Source organism: Melozone crissalis, unplaced genomic scaffold (genome assembly GCF_028551555.1).
Source record: "Melozone crissalis strain CALT ecotype California unplaced genomic scaffold, PUWL_Pcris_2 ptg000004l_1, whole genome shotgun sequence".
In the NCBI taxonomy this organism is placed as follows: domain Eukaryota; kingdom Metazoa; phylum Chordata; class Aves; order Passeriformes; family Passerellidae; genus Melozone; species Melozone crissalis.
In genome coordinates this window covers 25,850,986-25,867,777 of record NW_026535782.1, presented here as the reverse complement: position 1 = coordinate 25,867,777, position 16,792 = coordinate 25,850,986, and the positions used below count along the sequence as shown (strand labels likewise).

The window sequence follows — 16,792 nt, the reverse complement described above, 5'->3', positions numbered from 1 at the left end:
TTCTTTGCTTTCGCATGGCAGAACTGGCCTTCCTGGTGAATTCAGGCCCTGTTCTTGGATAGCTCCAACATTCTGCTCAGCATAACATTCTGCCAGTAATTGTCTGACCTACAGCTAACCAGAAACAGACATAATGGGCCAGTCTTTTTTCCAGTCATTCACTGAGATCTACAGACTTCCAGCTCTCATGTGGAAGGGCTGCTGATTATTAGTAACTTTTTATTCACTTTGTGTATATAGCAGAGAAATGTTAATGTTGTGTCACTTGTTAGCGAGTGCTGGCTATTACATTTTCAGCTAGCCTGGTGTGTTACTTTCCACCTCTCAGCTGAAGCCTTGTACCATGTCCATGCCACATCTGGATGAACAGTGCCAGCATTAGACCCCAGGGGATTTGTGGTTGTTCATAAATGCTTTAAGCAAGCAAAGCTGCCCCTGCTCTGCTGTGCAGTGGCAGCTTGCATGCCAGCCCACTGTGAGCCACACAGGGGGTTCCAGTGACATCTGGGGAGCTGGGTGCTTCTAGGAAGGGCATGGCAAACAAAGTGCATGATGTGAACTGTGCCACAACACTGATGGCAATGCCCCAGCCAGGCACAAACCCCCTGTGTTCTTTGCTGAATGAACACCACTAATGCTTCTCTCCTTTGAGTCTCTGTGTGTAGCTTTTTCTGTACATGGATAGCAAGGAGGATATAGAAGGAGAAGGTGGGGGGCTGAAAATCTAAATTTTCTGAAGATTGGGAAGAAACTTAAGTAGCTTCAAATGTATTAGTGTTCCTGCAGTTCTGCCTAAAGTACCATGTTCAGTATTAGAAGGAGGCAACTCTTTGAGCCTTTGCTAGTGATGTAGGTTTGGGGTTTTTTTTTCCCTTTCTAAGCTTTTCTATCTACAGGAACAGGAATTATAACATTTGAATTTTCTAAGTTGTTTTAGTTTTAGTAGCATTTATGGAATGTGCATCCTAGACATTTTCCACATTCACTGAACTGCTTAAAATGTCATTACCCACAGATCTAAGAGAATTTGTCCACTAGACCAGTTTTCCTGGCTGAATTCCAATATCAGAACATGAGCAAGAAAGCATTTGTTATTTTGAGGAGAATTCTGGCATTTTAAATTTTAAAATATTACTACGCAACTCAAAGATGCTACTGTTGATTGCTCTCCTTCTGTGGTTAGGATTTTTTTAATAATATGTGAAGAGCATTTTATAAATACAGGCACATATCTTGTTGGTGCAATGCCTATTGAGTGTTGTTTAAGGAAATACATTGTATTTAAATTTACTTAGTGATGGATTCTTTTCCAATTCTGATAATTGTTTGGTGAGATAAAACTTTAAAATAATGCCAATTACTTCAAGCAATATCATGAAATAATATCTAATGGACTTACTATTCAGTTTAGTTGATAATTCAGTATACAGAAGATATTTTTGATTCTGTTACAAAAAGCTCAAAACATGTCCATCAAAAACATGGACTATTTACGAACACAGCTGCTCATCTTATAATGACTTTTGAATTTAAGAAAGTTTGGGTTTAAAACTTTTGAATTACCTTTAATTTTAAATACCTTCTATTCAGTTCAAGAAACAGATGAGTATCAGTATTTATACCATATAAATAGTAGTAACTTGCCTTTTCTCTAATAATGTGACACTGTGGCAAATAAGGACAACAGCCTCCTGGTCTGCAAGAGGCAGAGCCTGGCCAGCAGGTCAAAGGAGGTGATGCTTCTCTGCTGCTCAGCAGTGCAGAGGGATTTCTGGAGTGCTGGGTCCAGTCCATGTGCTCCCCAGCGCAAGACAGACATGGACATACGGTGCATGAGGTCCAGCAAAGGGTCACAAAGGTAATGAAGCAGCTAGAGCATCTCTCCTCTGAGGAAAGGCTGGGGGAGATAGGACCACTCAGCCTGGAGAATCTTATTAGGGTATGTAAATATTTGAGGGGAGGGTGTAAAGCAGACAGAGCCAGGCTCTTCTCAGTGGTGCCCAGTGGCAGGACCAGGGGACTGAACACAAACCTAAACACACTGAGGTTCTGTTAGTGTCAGGAAACACTTCTTTACTTTGAGAGTGACCAAACACTGGCACAGGCTGTACAGAGAGGCTGTGGAGTTTCTACCCATGGAGAAATTCAAGAGCCAGCTGGACACAACCCTGGGAAACCAGCTGTAGTTGACCCTGCTTGTCCAAGGAGGTTGGACAGGGAGGCATCCAGAGATCCTTTTCAACTTCAATCAGTCTGTGATTCTGTAACAAAATAGCCTTCAGTTCTAGTTTGATAGGAAGATCATCTAAAGATTTTAAAGAGAGTAAAATTTAGTCTTAACAGAATGAGGAGAGTTTTTCTATCAACTTGTTTTTCTATCAGCTTTTGGTAATAAAAATTTGCATAATAGGTAATTTTTTTGTTTGTTTTTTAGAAAATAATCTGGTAGAATATGGTTAAGAATTGTATCTGAGATGTGATCCTTTGAAAGTGTTGTTCGATTACCAGTCACTAGACTGAATATGCTATTTTTTTTATTCCTTCTTTCATAAGAAATCAATTGCATCCCCTTGGCATTTATTGCAGATGAACAGGAGAGCTCTGGAGCAATTATTTATACTGTTGAGCTCAAGCGCTATGGTGGCCCTCTTGGAATTACAATCTCTGGTACTGAAGAGCCCTTTGATCCCATAATCATTTCCAGCCTTACAAAAGGAGGATTAGCTGAAAGGTAAGTTGGAAAGAAAATTATTTTTAATATTCTCTCTGTCAAAATAGAGGTTTGGTTTGTTTACCTAAAAACCCTGATTTTCCTGGGTTAGCAATAGATTTTTTTATAATTCTCCAAATCTGAGTTCATAATCTTTTTGCTGTTGTTTTTTGATCATTGCCAAGCTCCAGGAGCATGAGCAGGATGTACATACCCTACAAGGCAGAGGATTGTGTATTATTATAGATCACCAAGGAAAACCTAATCAATCAAACTGAGCACTTTGAGTAACAGGAACATTTTAGCAGTCTTTTAAAACCAATAGGGTTGTATAATACAATAAATAAAGAAAGCACTTCATGTGTGCAAGTTTATCTGAACCCATCATACACTTATCTGCCACTGCATCTGCATGTGCACTTACATACACCATAGAAAGCGTTATCAAAGGAGCAGAAATGCTCCTCATGGGAAGTGATAGACAGAGAATAATGAAAATGATCAGGATTTCTGTCACCCGTCATTTCTCAGATTGGATGAGTTGTTGAAATTTGGTGGTTTCCCCTTTGGTGGTGGTTTCAGAGAGAAGGTTCAGCACACAAAACATGATACTGTGCACAGCCAGAACCATTTACACAAAAATAATTTATTTTCTTTTCTTGATTGACCCATCCTGAAGGCCAGGTTTGTGAAATAGCTGTGTTGCTTGCTTACAATGTTATGAGACTTCTAGAAACTTGACTCATTTTAGGACTTACTAAGCTGTCTGAGATTGCTCTTGAGCAGGTGGGCTGCAGTGAGTTTCATCCGCAGGTGATTAACTCAACTGTCACAGTAACAGAGAAATGCACATCATGCCTCAGCTCTGCTATTGTCACTACAACAAAGGTGACTTGCTTTAAGCATTTCTAACAAAAGAATTACTCTGTGACACAGCAGTAAAAGCAAAATGAAAGAAAGAGAGATGAGACTTTAATGCTCCAAAATGCAAAGAAATTGCCTTTGTTGCCTTTTACTCTCTATTCTCAATGTTTTATTTCTCTTTCTTATTGTAGGACTGGGGCAATTCACATAGGAGACAGAATCCTAGCAATAAATAGTAGCAGTCTGAAAGGAAAACCTTTGAGTGAAGCCATTCATTTGTTACAGATGGCAGGAGAAACTGTCACCTTGAAAATCAAGAAGCAAACAGATGGTGAGTGGGGCCAAGGGTACCATCCATGGTCCTTAATGCACGTGTTACTGCAGATTAACAAGCATTTAGCCATCCATGGAAAAGCTTGGTGTCAGGAGTAAAACCCAGATTCTCAGAACTGCAGTAAAGCAAGGATCAACACCTTTTTTTTATATAATCCTATTCAGCTACCAGTCCCAAGAAATTTTCTGTGCCTGTGGGTCACGTGAGTGAGCTGAGTGATGCTGAAGATGAAAGCTCTGCTGCACAGAAATCTGGCAAGCTCTCAGACATCTATTCCACTGCAGTGCCAAGTGTGGACAGCGCAGTGGAGTCCTGGGATGGCTCTGGTATTGATACCAGCTTTGGAAATCAAGGTACTGTCAAAAATACAATCGACATTTAAGGCAGGAATTATTGCCTTCATGGTTGACCTTCCTTTGCCCTAAGTAGAACTTTATCTGTGCTAACTTTTAACCCTGTACTTTATAATGTGCTGCTGTCTCATTATGACCACACATCTCGGCAGGCAGCATGATTTCTTGCACTTGGCTGGCCTCAGATTCATTCTTTCATGAGGATGTGATGTGTTACAAAGCATTTATCAATACATTAACAGGCTTTTGTTAGTTTTACTGGCATCTGAATAGCTTGGTCCATAGCTCATCCACAACTAAATGAGTTTATCCTTCAAGTACAGATCAATGCAAGGCGCACAACACTCTGGAGATGTTCATGAGTTTGATGCCCATATGCATTAATTTTTAAATGACAACAGATTTATTATAAACTGCTCAAGGGCAACATTAGTCATTGCCTATAATTTGTAAATCTTTTGCTTCTTCTTCATTCCTGCAGTATTAACACCTAACTCTCAGCTGTCAAAAACAATCTTTCCATTTAAAGACATGATTTTCTATAATGATAATTTTTCACCTCTCTCTGACTATTGTTTTATATAGAATTTTCAAATAATTTCTGTTTGTAGCACATGTTTATTTAGGCAGTCAAGGATATAGACATCTTGTAATATCCTTGATAATAAGAAAAGTAACTTACACACAACTTCAGTGTTTTATTTAACTCTTTTAAAAATGTTTCTTTCCATAGTAAAACATGTGTTCCCATTACCTGGGAGGTATTTGGACAGATAGATCCTTACCTCAAATAACTTTTCCACTGGAGTTGGAATTTGGATGAATTTGATCCCTTTCCTTAACTGTATTGGTCAGTTTACCAAAATAAGTTATATTAGATTTTCTTCTGGTATTTTTGATAGTTCTAAGGAGAACTATTGCTGAATAAGTGCCAGGATGGTAATTCTCATTTTCTGGATGAATTGAATGTATTTGGAGCAAATTGTTCAGCTGTGGAAAGGATTGAGGCCCAGAATGCTTTCCAAAGTCCTGATTATTTGGAATCTGTGTCAAAGCTGAACCAGTATGTCAAGGCATTTATTTTTTAACTCCCTTGAAAAAATCGGCCCAGACTTGGCTGCATACATGGCACCTCTGCTAAACAGCCTGAGTGCAACCAGATTTGTGCCTTTATCCCTTGGTGTCATGGTGGCCCCCATTTTTATAAAAGTTCATTCTGTCTTGACCCATCAAGCTGAGTTTGGCTTTGCTCCAAACCCTTCTTGGCAATAAGCACAGACTAAGCAAGTTGGGGAGTTTGGGGGATGGTTCTGCAGCACCAGATAATGCTTTATCCTATTAATTACCAATTTAATGCTGGTGAGCTGTCTTTTCTCTCCTTGAATTAATACCCTTTGTATTTTGTACCTTTGTCTTGTGTGTCTGTTTTACTAATCCGGGGCCTTACCCACACATCAGTCACATTTCCCAACCAATACCTTTCCTAGAATCTGGGACTGTGCTAATATCTGCCAGTTTGCTAGAAAATGCTCACAGCTCTGTAGGTACACAGCATTTGAGGGAGACAGGTCTAGACTGATTTATGGAAGCAAATCACCCTCTTTAGGGGCAGCAGTGGTAATAATAACACTTCCTAATCCAGTATGCACAATAATGCACATCAAAAAACACCAACTTTTTTAGTGTACAGAACTAAAAAAGTAATATATCAAGGTGCAGTATATTATATATATATATATGTTATATGTTATATAATATAACATATATATTATATATATGTATATATATGTTATATATATTATATATAACATATATATATAATATATATACATACATACATGCACACATACATACAGACATATATAGTGTATATATTATGTATATCATTCCCACCATAATGGATTTTGCTTACTAGATCAGCATCAGCTTGTGACCCATTGATCCATGTGTTCTTGATACATCACTTGGAAACTGCTTCCTACCCGGAATTCAAATTACAGCTGGTTTCAGTTAAAGTACTATTGAAATAATACTTGCTTTGCTAGTATGATAAAAGCACCCAGAAATAAACTGTACAGGTCTAAAAGCCATGTGATGCCACTTACACAGCCTTGAGACACTTAGAAATGGGTGATAGAGATGGTGTGTATTGGTCCTGGGAATGTGCCCATTGTAAGACAGCTCTTCCCTGAGCTCTCAGAGCCCTAGCAAAAGGGCACGTGAAAAGCCAAGTTCATGGGATATTTTAATGCATCTTTGGAAACTTTTTTCAACACATGTGAAGCAGTTTTCTTAATAAGTTAGCTTTAATTTTGGGCATGTTGCAAATGACCATGTTAACACGTATTTAGCACATCCATAACATGTGATTTATTCACTACTGTTCAATCTAGGATGTTGAATAGGAAATTGATAAATTGTGGCAGTGTCTAGAACTAAATATAGAAGCAGCTGAAACATAAACAGTAGGAGAACAGTGTTAGATGTATTTAGGATTTTGCTTTCAGTGGACTTTCACAAGAGAAACTCTAGAGCATACCTAATTCCAGACATAGTCTAGGTCAAATAATCTGGCTACAGACAAAAATAAGTTAACAATGACAGATTCAACAGTTCCTGAGAAACCAGCTTCAGAGGTGTGCTTTCCTGTCACTTCAGCATATGCATTGCTGCAAATTAGTAATTCCTCTTTTTAGGACACACCTATCAGGCTTCAGGCTACAACTTCAATGCCTACGAGTGGAGGAGTCCCAAGCAGGGCAGTTTGTCCCCTCCCGGCAAACCACGCAATCACCCGTTCCACGATCCAGGACTCAGTGACGACGAGTGGGACCGACCTGCAGCAAGCACGTGAGTGCCAGACCAGTGTCTGTTCTCTGGCCTGCAGCTGCAGCACTGCCTCAAAAATGGACAGCACTTTACCTGTCTTGAATGAAATTATGTTTTCTAATGAAGTTATAGCAGATACAGTATACTTAATGAAACTTACGGGGATGGATTAGTGGTCTTTATGGAGGATTATGATGCCAACACCAAGACCTATATTTATTTGAAGTTACTTCAGCCTATAAAACACAGCATTTATCCCTGAAGAATAAACAAACAAAAAAATTAGGGCATTTCCCTGGGCAAGTTTCAGAAAAAATCTGATCTGTTTTCCACTCCACAAAATTAAACCTACAGATAATGTGGCTGAAGACAGCTGGTGTGTTAATCTTTTGTCTTCTATGAAAATTCATTTTGGTTTGGGCAAAGAAGCACAAATTACAGTCTTCTTCCATAAATGCTTGAGACATTCACATTCAGTAGGAGTGATTCAGTAGGAGTAAAAAGTGATCCAGGTACAAATGTCTTGTCCAAACTATTGGTATTTTGCCATGCATTTATTCCTTCTCTCCTGAGAAGTAAATCTCATTTTCAGTTAATTTAATACAGACAAGAGCATTTCCTGAGGGAAAAAAAAATTACTTCACAATTCCTGGAGATAGTGAAAGACCCAAAAATCTATCTTCTGTTCTAAGTTTTCTTTTCTTTTGTATTTGTTAGTGGATCCACTGCAGAGGCTTGGGTAATTTCTGCCAATGAACAGTTCTTCCTCAGATGTGGGAAGACAGGCATCACAGTAAAAGAGATTTCTGTGCTCTTTGCACCCACCCTCAGGATCTGCAGACATGCATGTCCTTCATGAGAAATACACTTTCTTGGTGTGCCAGCACAGCTAGCCTGAAATCCCAGTCTGTGAAAAATTCAAGTTTAGTATCAAAAAAACCCCTTCCTGGTGCCTGTATAAACACACTGGGTAAGGAAATCCATGAGGTCCAGTCTGTAAGCTTTGAAATACAAATCAAGGCAAAGATTAGATGCTGCTTTCAGAATTTGAATGACAAACCCTCTGATACAGCCCAAAGCTTTGTGGCATTTTGTCTGGAGACAAGCCTGGCAAGATGGCAGCTAAGATATGAGCAAGTGTGAATTCCCAGTCCATATCCAGCTCCTTTGGTCCCTGCTGCAGAAGCACACTGCAGTTTTCATAGGCTAGTAGTGGACAGTGTTTGAAAAAGGAAATCAGATCATTTTCTTCATACTGCCCATTCTTGGTGGCCTAATATTTTTAGTTTAATAGGGTCTTTATCCACAGTTACAGCCCATATTTTGTTTCTCAAATGAGATGCAGCCATGATTCCAGAACAACCTACTGTTTTGCAGCTATGTAAGTAATGTGCTGAAAAAGTTGATGAGCAGTGAATCAGGGAGCTGGATTGTAAAATACAGAATCTTCTAAATGAAAAGCATGTGTTCTATTACCATTTTAAAGCACTGTTCAGCAGAAACTATGCACATTAAAGAGTCTTGTTCTGCTTGTCACTATGACTTACACCTGAGAGATACAGTACACATTAAAATAGCGATTACTTTAATGCTGTATCTGTAAAATGGATGGTGCCACATCTGCTGGTGTTGCTATCCCAAGTGCTGGAGTGTTTGAGAAGGCTGTGTCTGTTCTCCAAGCCTGTTACAAGCACCACTTTTCTTGTAGTTCTAGCTGAACAACTTCTCTCCCTCTGTAGCTGTAGAAAGTAATTTTTTCTTGCCTTTTTTTGTGTAGCACAGCTTCCAAGAATGCGTGGCAACAGAAGGAGACTGAGACATTGGGAGAGAATCAAGAAAACCATTTAAAGCAAACATCTGTAGAAAGATCAGGTGGAGAGAGCATCAGGAGCGTGAAGAAAGAGGGAAAGATGTGGAAAGGTGCCTCTGGAGGGCAAAGGAAAGGTGGGGGACAGCTGGAAGAGTGGAATACTTCCAGGTAGGAAACCAAAAAGTGCACAGAAGTGAGATCCAGCTGGGCTGAGGCAGAGGTGGGGGGCAGGGGGTGTGAGAAGACAAGGGAAGAAAGGAAAATCACTTGAAATGAGAAAAACAGGGTAAAAGCAGAAAAGACCACATTAACTTGCTGTTGATTGACAGAAATTTCAGTGGGCAAGCAAAGGAAACCAGAGAGCTTAAACCACTCTCTAGCCTGGTGTCTACCTATCACTGGCAGGTAGGACAAGTCTGTCACAGTTCCTGCTCCAGAGAAAATGTTTAACACATTAAAACATCAATGCTTACAGGAACGAGTCTGCCAGATCCAAGAACCTCCTGATTAAGAAAACTAAAAAACACAAAGATTTTGTCCCTCATACGGGAGTGAGAACCAAATCAGATACCCATGTCTTCATTGTCTGTCCTACTGCCTTTCCTTCAGTCTTTTCATGTATCTATTTCTGACAGCTCTTTAAAAAAGCGTCAGAAAACCAAATATGTTCATTATGGATCAAACAATATTTCGTATGTTTTAAAATCAATCCCTCAGGTTTTAGACAAAAAAGACATCTAGGTAAATTATTTTGGTACCTCTTCTGGTGTTTTGGTGTAGTAGCTCAGCTACAAGTTACTCATGTGGCTGTAATGAAGATGCAAAAGTTGAGATTTCACACACCAGGAGACAAGACTCAGAGAAAGAGCGCAAGAGGAGAGGAGAGCTGAAAAAGAAATTTTTTCCACTAAGAAGTCCAGACATAGAGGCATCATGATTTTCTGTTTCACAGAAGTCAGAGAAGAAATGGACCTCCAGTTCTAGGAAATCCAGGTTTTTCTGTCGCAGACAATTGCCTCAAATTATCCTGTCATTAGCTTAAACTCCATTTGATATCATTAATGTGCAATATAACAAGAGATATTGTAATGGATAAATTAATCTATATTCAGAATTGACTGTTGAAAGAAGTACATAGATTTATGGGAAAAGCTCATTTCAGAAGTCAAGGATCTTTCTAAAATCATGTTTTAAATACTTTCTTGTCTTGCCTGGGAGGAATTGCATCTGTGATCTGAGTAGGTATTCTTGCCATTGCTGTATCTATTGCAATATCTTAGAAGAGACACTGATGCTAGGTGGAGAATCATTGCAATAAGAGATTGAAATGGCTGACCATTGTCTGCTTGACTGATTGTAGCTGTAAGAAAGCATCTCTGAGGCAGAGTATCATGTGTGTGAAGCATTCAAGCTGTTCTCCCTTGGGCTGGGCAATTCTCCTATTTAAAAGCTGTTCTGTAAACAGAATTACATTCACGCTATTCTCAGTAACACATTGTTTGTCAAGCAAGGCCTCAGATGCTTCCATAATAGTGTTTGCTCTGTTTATGTGCTGGTTAAGCACCACTAGCTGCAGTCCATGGGCAGCTGCTCCAAAGTAACAGCTTGCTGCCACCAAAAGGGCAAATTGTCACTTTCCTTCCTCATCCTTCTTCCCCTGTGCCTTTCACACAATCAGCCCTCTCCCATGCAGCAGCTCTGATGCTTGTGTGAACCTTTATTGAGCTGCTTCCCCTTGCTAAGGTAGAACCCCCTCCTGCTTCCCTCCCTGTGTACACACATACACTGTAAAGGTGTTGCTTTGGGCTGTGTCACCGCAGCCCAGAGTGGAGGTTTTTATCAGACCTCACTTTCTGAGCAGCTACCCTAAGCATCACTGTTACCAACATCTGCTCAAGAGTGCTTTTAATAAGGCTTTGGGTGCATTTATGAAACACCAGAGACCTAAGTTTCCATGCAAGACAGTGGCATCCCTGAAAGTTTCTCTGTGTTTATGTATGAAATGATTGGAGCAGTTTCTATTATGGCAATCAGGTGGGCTTAAATTGATAAATGCAGCTTAGGCTGAAGGAATCAGGTAAAAAGCCCCACCAAGCCTCTTTTGAAAAATGTTGTTTGCAAAAAAAAAAAGAGGACTCTTTCCATATTGCCTGGGAGAAGTCTGTGAGGTTGAAAGGTTTTATTGCAAATATTTGTTGCACGGAGCAGCTCCACACACAGCTACTGGTTAATTCATTAATTTTCATAGGGAGGTCCCAGTTTCAATCCAGTAAAAATGTGTATTGAATTGTTCTTGGAATCCATTTATCTCCTTACTGAACAACTCGCTGCTCAGGTCCTGCCAGCTGCTAGTGACTGCCAGGTTATGAGAAGGCTTGTCTGTCATGTGCTCTGCATGTCCATCCGGCCTCTCCTGGTCAGCCACTCTCCCACTCTCCTGCATAACCTTGTGTCATTCAAGTTGCAGTCTGTGGCAAGGCACGTGTGTAATATATATTTTTAGAGGGGGGAAAAAGTCCACATTTTTTTAACTTCTTATTGTAAATCTAGCTTCACAGGTACCCATGATAACACCGAGGCTGACCAGGAGGAAAATTTCTGGTCTCAGGCTCTGGAGGATTTAGAGACCTGTGGCCAGTCAGGAATTCTGAGGGAACTAGAGGTAGAACAATCTTAACCTTTCTTTCCAATTATAGAGAAATATAATGGTTTTGGTTTGGTTTACATTCATTTTATTTTCTCCTTTTTTCTTTTAAGTTGCACTAATCACACCAATTCATTTAAAAGCTTTAACCCCTCTCCACAGGACAAGGCTGACAGGCGTCTGTGTTTGAGAAACATGACTCTCTTGGTACCTACCCTTTACCTTTATATTTTTGCTTGTGCAGCTGCCTCCCCTGCCCCTAACCAGAGCTGTTTTCTTTTGTGCAATGCAACCAAAATTCTATGAACATGTTCACCCCAGTGCTTTTGACTTGCAGCTTCTGCTGTGCATAACCATCGATGCTGTCTGTACAGGCAGCAAATGGCACAGAACTTCTAAGTGGGCATAACCTTCCTGCAGCAATACATTCCACTCGCTGACAGATGCTTCATGCAGCTTTTCTTAGCATGTTGTAGGTTGTCTTTTAAATTGAAACTTAATTTGATTAAGATGAACATAAAAGAAAATCAGCTTCTCAAAATGTTTACCTGTAATCGTACCACTCTGGAAGAAAAAGAAGCTGCCAATGTGAGAAATGCTCATTATGCAGCAATTTTTTCACTGTGTAACAAATTTCCATATTTCATCCTTAAGTTTATTACAAATCTAACCATGCTTTGTGTTAGATTGTGCTGAGGGCATCAGGGGAAGAAAACAGAGACAGAGTAACTTGGGAGTGTTTAATTGTCTAATCACCTTTTCTCTAAGTTATCTAATCAGAACAATTACCATCATACTGCCAATTAAAGCTACAGAATGAAAGGTCCTAAAATATTTTCTTTTATGTTCTTTTAAATTCCTAGAACTGCAAAACTGGCAGAATCTCATTTTCATTTTTATGTTATATAAAGTCCTTTAGCAGCCAGGAGGAATGTGAATGGCATAACTGGGTGAAAGTTTTTCAGTTCAGATTAATTTACTTCCTCAGATTTATGGCTTTTGTATTGCATGTTCGGGTAGCAAAATGTGATTCTCATATATTTGTTATTGAAAACCAGAGAAATGTAGGAGAAAATGTTATACTGGTTTAATTCCATAGTTAGATATGGTTTAGTACTGCAGGCTTCTCTTGCAGTTTTCAGTATTCAGAGCATAATAAAAGGATATGGAAATAGATAATTCCAAAAGAGAAATAGGTCATCCATGCTGACCAGAATTCAGTTATTTCAACACACTGAATTTTCCTCAGCCTTTCACGAAAGTGAAATTCAGAACTGTAGATGTACCATTTATAGCATCGCCTCGTTGCACAACCCCCAGCTCTGAAAAGAAAGCCAGACTCATTCAGTGTGACAGGATGCTGAGAGTGGCCATGTCTCTGCTTTATGAAGTGCCATGGTGTAGTCAAGGACTCCTTATCATTTTTCATTTCAAGGTCTTAAGCCAAAGAGCAAAACAGGCTGTTGTTTGCCAAGTCCTCTGGCTGCTTTTGCTCCATCAGGCAGTAATATCAGTCATTACTGAGCACAAAAGAGTGTTATGGCTACCATCCATTATCTTATAGTGAAAGTAGTGCTGCAGCTGTGAGAAGGAAGGGTGACAGACATGCTCACCAGAGTTATAGGCAAACATTTATTTGTCTGTTTTGCCTTTATTTTTTACTTCTCCATTCAAGCAGGCTGTCTGCATCCAGTCCCAGTCAGAGTTCAGGTTGTGGTCTTTAAATTTCCCTTTCCAGCTGTCCATCAGAAGAGATAATAAGCAGGAAATTCAGCACACCCTGTGCCCACAGTGGCTGTGCCAAAGCGCATATGCCTCCCATTCCCCAGAGCAGAAAATCTTTCCCAAGGGTGAAGGCTCATTGCTGTGCATGGATTCTTTTAAAGTTCAGTCTGTTCCACACAGTGGGCGAGGTGACTCCCATCATCATCTTTCATGATTTCATGTATTGTTGCATCTAAAACAAAGGGCTTTTACTGAGATTAAAGCCAGCAGTGAGACCAGGGCCAGTGTAAGTGCTGAGCTAAGGCAGCCACTCTTGCAGTGTGCATGTCCTGCAAAGTTTCTTTCCAGGCACTGAGCTCACCTGCACTGAGTTTTCCCTGAGCTTGGGTAGAGCCAGGCACTCTGCCCATGCTGCCTCTAGAGCTACCTACAAATTCTGCTGGCTCACATATTTTTAGCTTGCACACACAGTGTGAATTGTAAATGCCTTCCTGTAGTTCCAATTCCAGCAAATGCAATTATGCCACAACTTAGATGTTGTTTTATTTATGTGTAAAATATTTTTAAAGTAAGCAATTGCACTACATAGTCTTCAGTCTGCCAGGGGACTGGCTTACAAGCACAGCAGTTCTGATGCTCAGTATTTTAGTTTAAAATGCCATCTGAAAACTTTTGCCCATAGGGTTCATATATTGTTATTGTGTTTTGTTGTGGTCTTTATTTTATAGTGACTTGCAAGCAGATTGAACATCTATCCTCTTGCCTTTTGCTGTGCCCTGAGTGATTGTGTTCTAACAAAGAATAGAGGTGTTTTTCCTACTGCTGTGAATTAACCGCTTACTTAACCCACATTCTCTGTTACAAATTAACCTGTTCATTAATGCTCTAGGCCACAATCATGTCAGGAAGTACAATGAGTTTGAATCAGGAGAACCCACAGCCACGTAACCATCTGGGAAGACAAGCCAGCTTCCAGGAAAGAAGTTCTGTAAGGCCACATTACAGTCAAGCTACTCGTAGCAACACATTACCATCAGATGTGGGGAGAAAGTCCATGGTTCTGAGAAAATTTAAGCAAGAAATGAAAGAAATCATGTCACCAACTCCTGTGGAGTTACACAAGGTCTGTAATTTTTTTTCTGACAGCTTTGAAATAATATATTCAGCACATGAACTCTAATTATATGGCAACACAGTAAGCACTTTTTATAATGACTCCACAGATGTAATTTGGGGGCCGTGCATATTAGTTCTTACAAACACATTAATGATAGATCCTTGTGGGGGAAAACAAATGAATAAGATGCATCCTTGTCTACTATTTCATTTTACAATAAATCCTCAAAAGGCACTGCTCTTTTGAAAGGAGCATCCGCTGGTAATTTGAATTGACAGGACCAATAACTCTTCTCCACAAAATGTGTTCATTAAGAAAGCAAAGTTTAATTTCTAGAAAATACATTTCTTCAGGAAATTACTCAGGAGGGTTTGGGGCTCCCATAGGTCCTTTTTTAAATTAACACTCATTTTGAATCAAATACAAGGAATCCAATGTACATAATATAGAATGTTATTTCAAATTAGGTATTGCTTCTTTTTTCTTTATAATTCCTTTGCTCTAAAAAGGATAAATAATCTTCAGACTATGCAACTTTTCACTGCTCAAGATGGTTGGAATCACTCAGTGATATGGAGGTGGCACTGCATTCCTAGCAAGTACTGATAAAGGATGTTTGGATATGCCCAGCAAACACCTTGCCACTTTAGGTCTCAAGTCCAGTGAGGTCATAAGAGCAACCAGTCTCCAAAACTTTTAGGGACATTATAATGCTGTTCTCCCTGATGGGAATGAGCATCCTATTTCCTGCACCCACCTTCCTCCTAAAGGTCTGAGATCTTTCCAGAGAGGAGGCAGAACAAAGGGATATTTCATTAATATGTCACCTGGTCATTCTCCAGCGATTTGGGTTGGTTTCTAAGCCCTGTGGATTTGCCTGAGTTTAGTCTGTAGTTCAGTTGAGTTCAGCAGTGTAAGGACTTGCTGAGCATGGGCTAAATGAATGTTTATACAAGGTAGTAGAGAATTGATCTCATATGGTAAATTAAGTCATTGCCAATGTATGTTATCAATAAGGATGTGTTGGGATACTTTTAAGCTATTCCTATTTCCAGCTTGATGTGATCAGTGGAGTTAGGTACTGGGCTCAGTTTTTCTGAGTGGTGAATAAATGTGAAATATAAAACCAAAGTATGCCAGTAGGCATTTCACAGTGTGCTCACATTCAGCAAAGGCACAGCTCTGGATTACAAAGCCAGCCTTCCATGTTAAAATAAATCATTACCTGGAAAGGGGTCCTGAGATTTCTGTTAATGAGTCCGTGGTATTCTGTGATAGGAACTAGCTGTTGAGTCCTGGGCAGTACAAATAACCTGTCCATGAGCTTTCTCTTGCTTCAGCTGACTATTTCTAATATTGCTTTGACCTTCCCTTGGAGTAATTTCCAGATTTTGTTCAGACAATATACCCACTTTTCCCCTGTCTGCTGAAGTGATGCTGAGTTTGCTTTTACTGTCTGTTCTTTCACCCAGAGAAGAGTCATTTCCTCTCTAAAAAATCTAAACGTTGAACCTGTACCAAGGATTTTCCAAATCCTTACAGTCATTCAAGAAAAATAGAAAGTAGTGACTGGATGTTGTGCTCTGATTCCCCAAAGTGAGGTTGTACCCCTGTGACACACGCAGGTTAGCCCAGGCAGCATGGACTGCTTTTTACCTGAGCAAGTTCTCACTTTTTAGTTTTCCTGCTGGTTCTTGTGCAGCAGTGTGCCTGCTACTTTCTCTCATGTATTCATGTTCATTTTTGTATTGGACCTTTAGTTTAATACCCTGTTCCTTTGGACAGCTTATTCAACCAGAGTTTTCCAAAAGAGCTGCAATGCCATAGGAATGACTTCACTGTCAGGGAAATGCTTTGGTTGAAGTATTTTTCATGTATCCTCTTGCTGGCAACGTGTTCTGCCCTCTGCAGGCAAACGTCTTAATTAGCTGGGCCACTGAAAAATAGGAAGACTTGGGAAAATGTGATGGTATGGGCAGTTCTGAGGTACAAGCTAAGACACAGCTTGTCTAAGACCTCCCTTGGCAGATTCTGAAGTCTGTACTTGGCTGAGCTGTGCCAGTGTCTGGGCAGGGCAGGGCAGGTGCCACTGTCCTGTGTCACTGTGACCCGTCTGCATCCCTGCTGAGGCAGGGCCTGGGTGCCCACAGGTCAGAGCTCACTCTGCAGCAAAGCAGCCTGAATTCTTCACTGCTCCTTCCTTCTGCATTGCATTCACCAGCTGTGCTCTTGAACTGTCTGTGTCCTGAGGAAAATAGGATTGAGATAAGTGTCCTACAAATCTCTTCAAACATTTGTTCTAGATGGTTTAATAACATTTAATTTAGCTGGATAGTGTATTGCTATATCAGTACCCAAATTTAATGAATGCCTTTAATGATTTTATCTACTTAGATAATAATATAG

General features: G+C 39.9%; 1 protein-coding gene across 10 annotated transcripts in view; it reads left to right on the top strand.

The window, feature by feature from the left end:
- GRIP1 (glutamate receptor interacting protein 1) overlaps window positions 1-16,792 on the top strand; it is a 307,729-nt gene that overhangs the window by 283,498 nt on the left and 7,439 nt on the right. For 8 of the 10 annotated variants that reach the window (XM_054270788.1, XM_054270762.1, XM_054270771.1 and 5 more), the window contains 8 exons: window positions 2,587-2,731; window positions 3,766-3,905; window positions 4,073-4,261; window positions 6,958-7,111; window positions 8,868-9,068; window positions 11,451-11,562; window positions 11,707-11,751; window positions 14,159-14,392. In XM_054270788.1, the coding sequence (XP_054126763.1) occupies window positions 2,587-2,731; window positions 3,766-3,905; window positions 4,073-4,261; window positions 6,958-7,111; window positions 8,868-9,068; window positions 11,451-11,562; window positions 11,707-11,751; window positions 14,159-14,392 (1,220 nt within the window). The remainder of the gene's footprint in view (window positions 1-2,586; window positions 2,732-3,765; window positions 3,906-4,072; window positions 4,262-6,957; window positions 7,112-8,867; window positions 9,069-11,450; window positions 11,563-11,706; window positions 11,752-14,158; window positions 14,393-16,792) is intronic. The other 2 variants (XM_054270805.1, XM_054270744.1) reach the window with 1 other exon arrangement.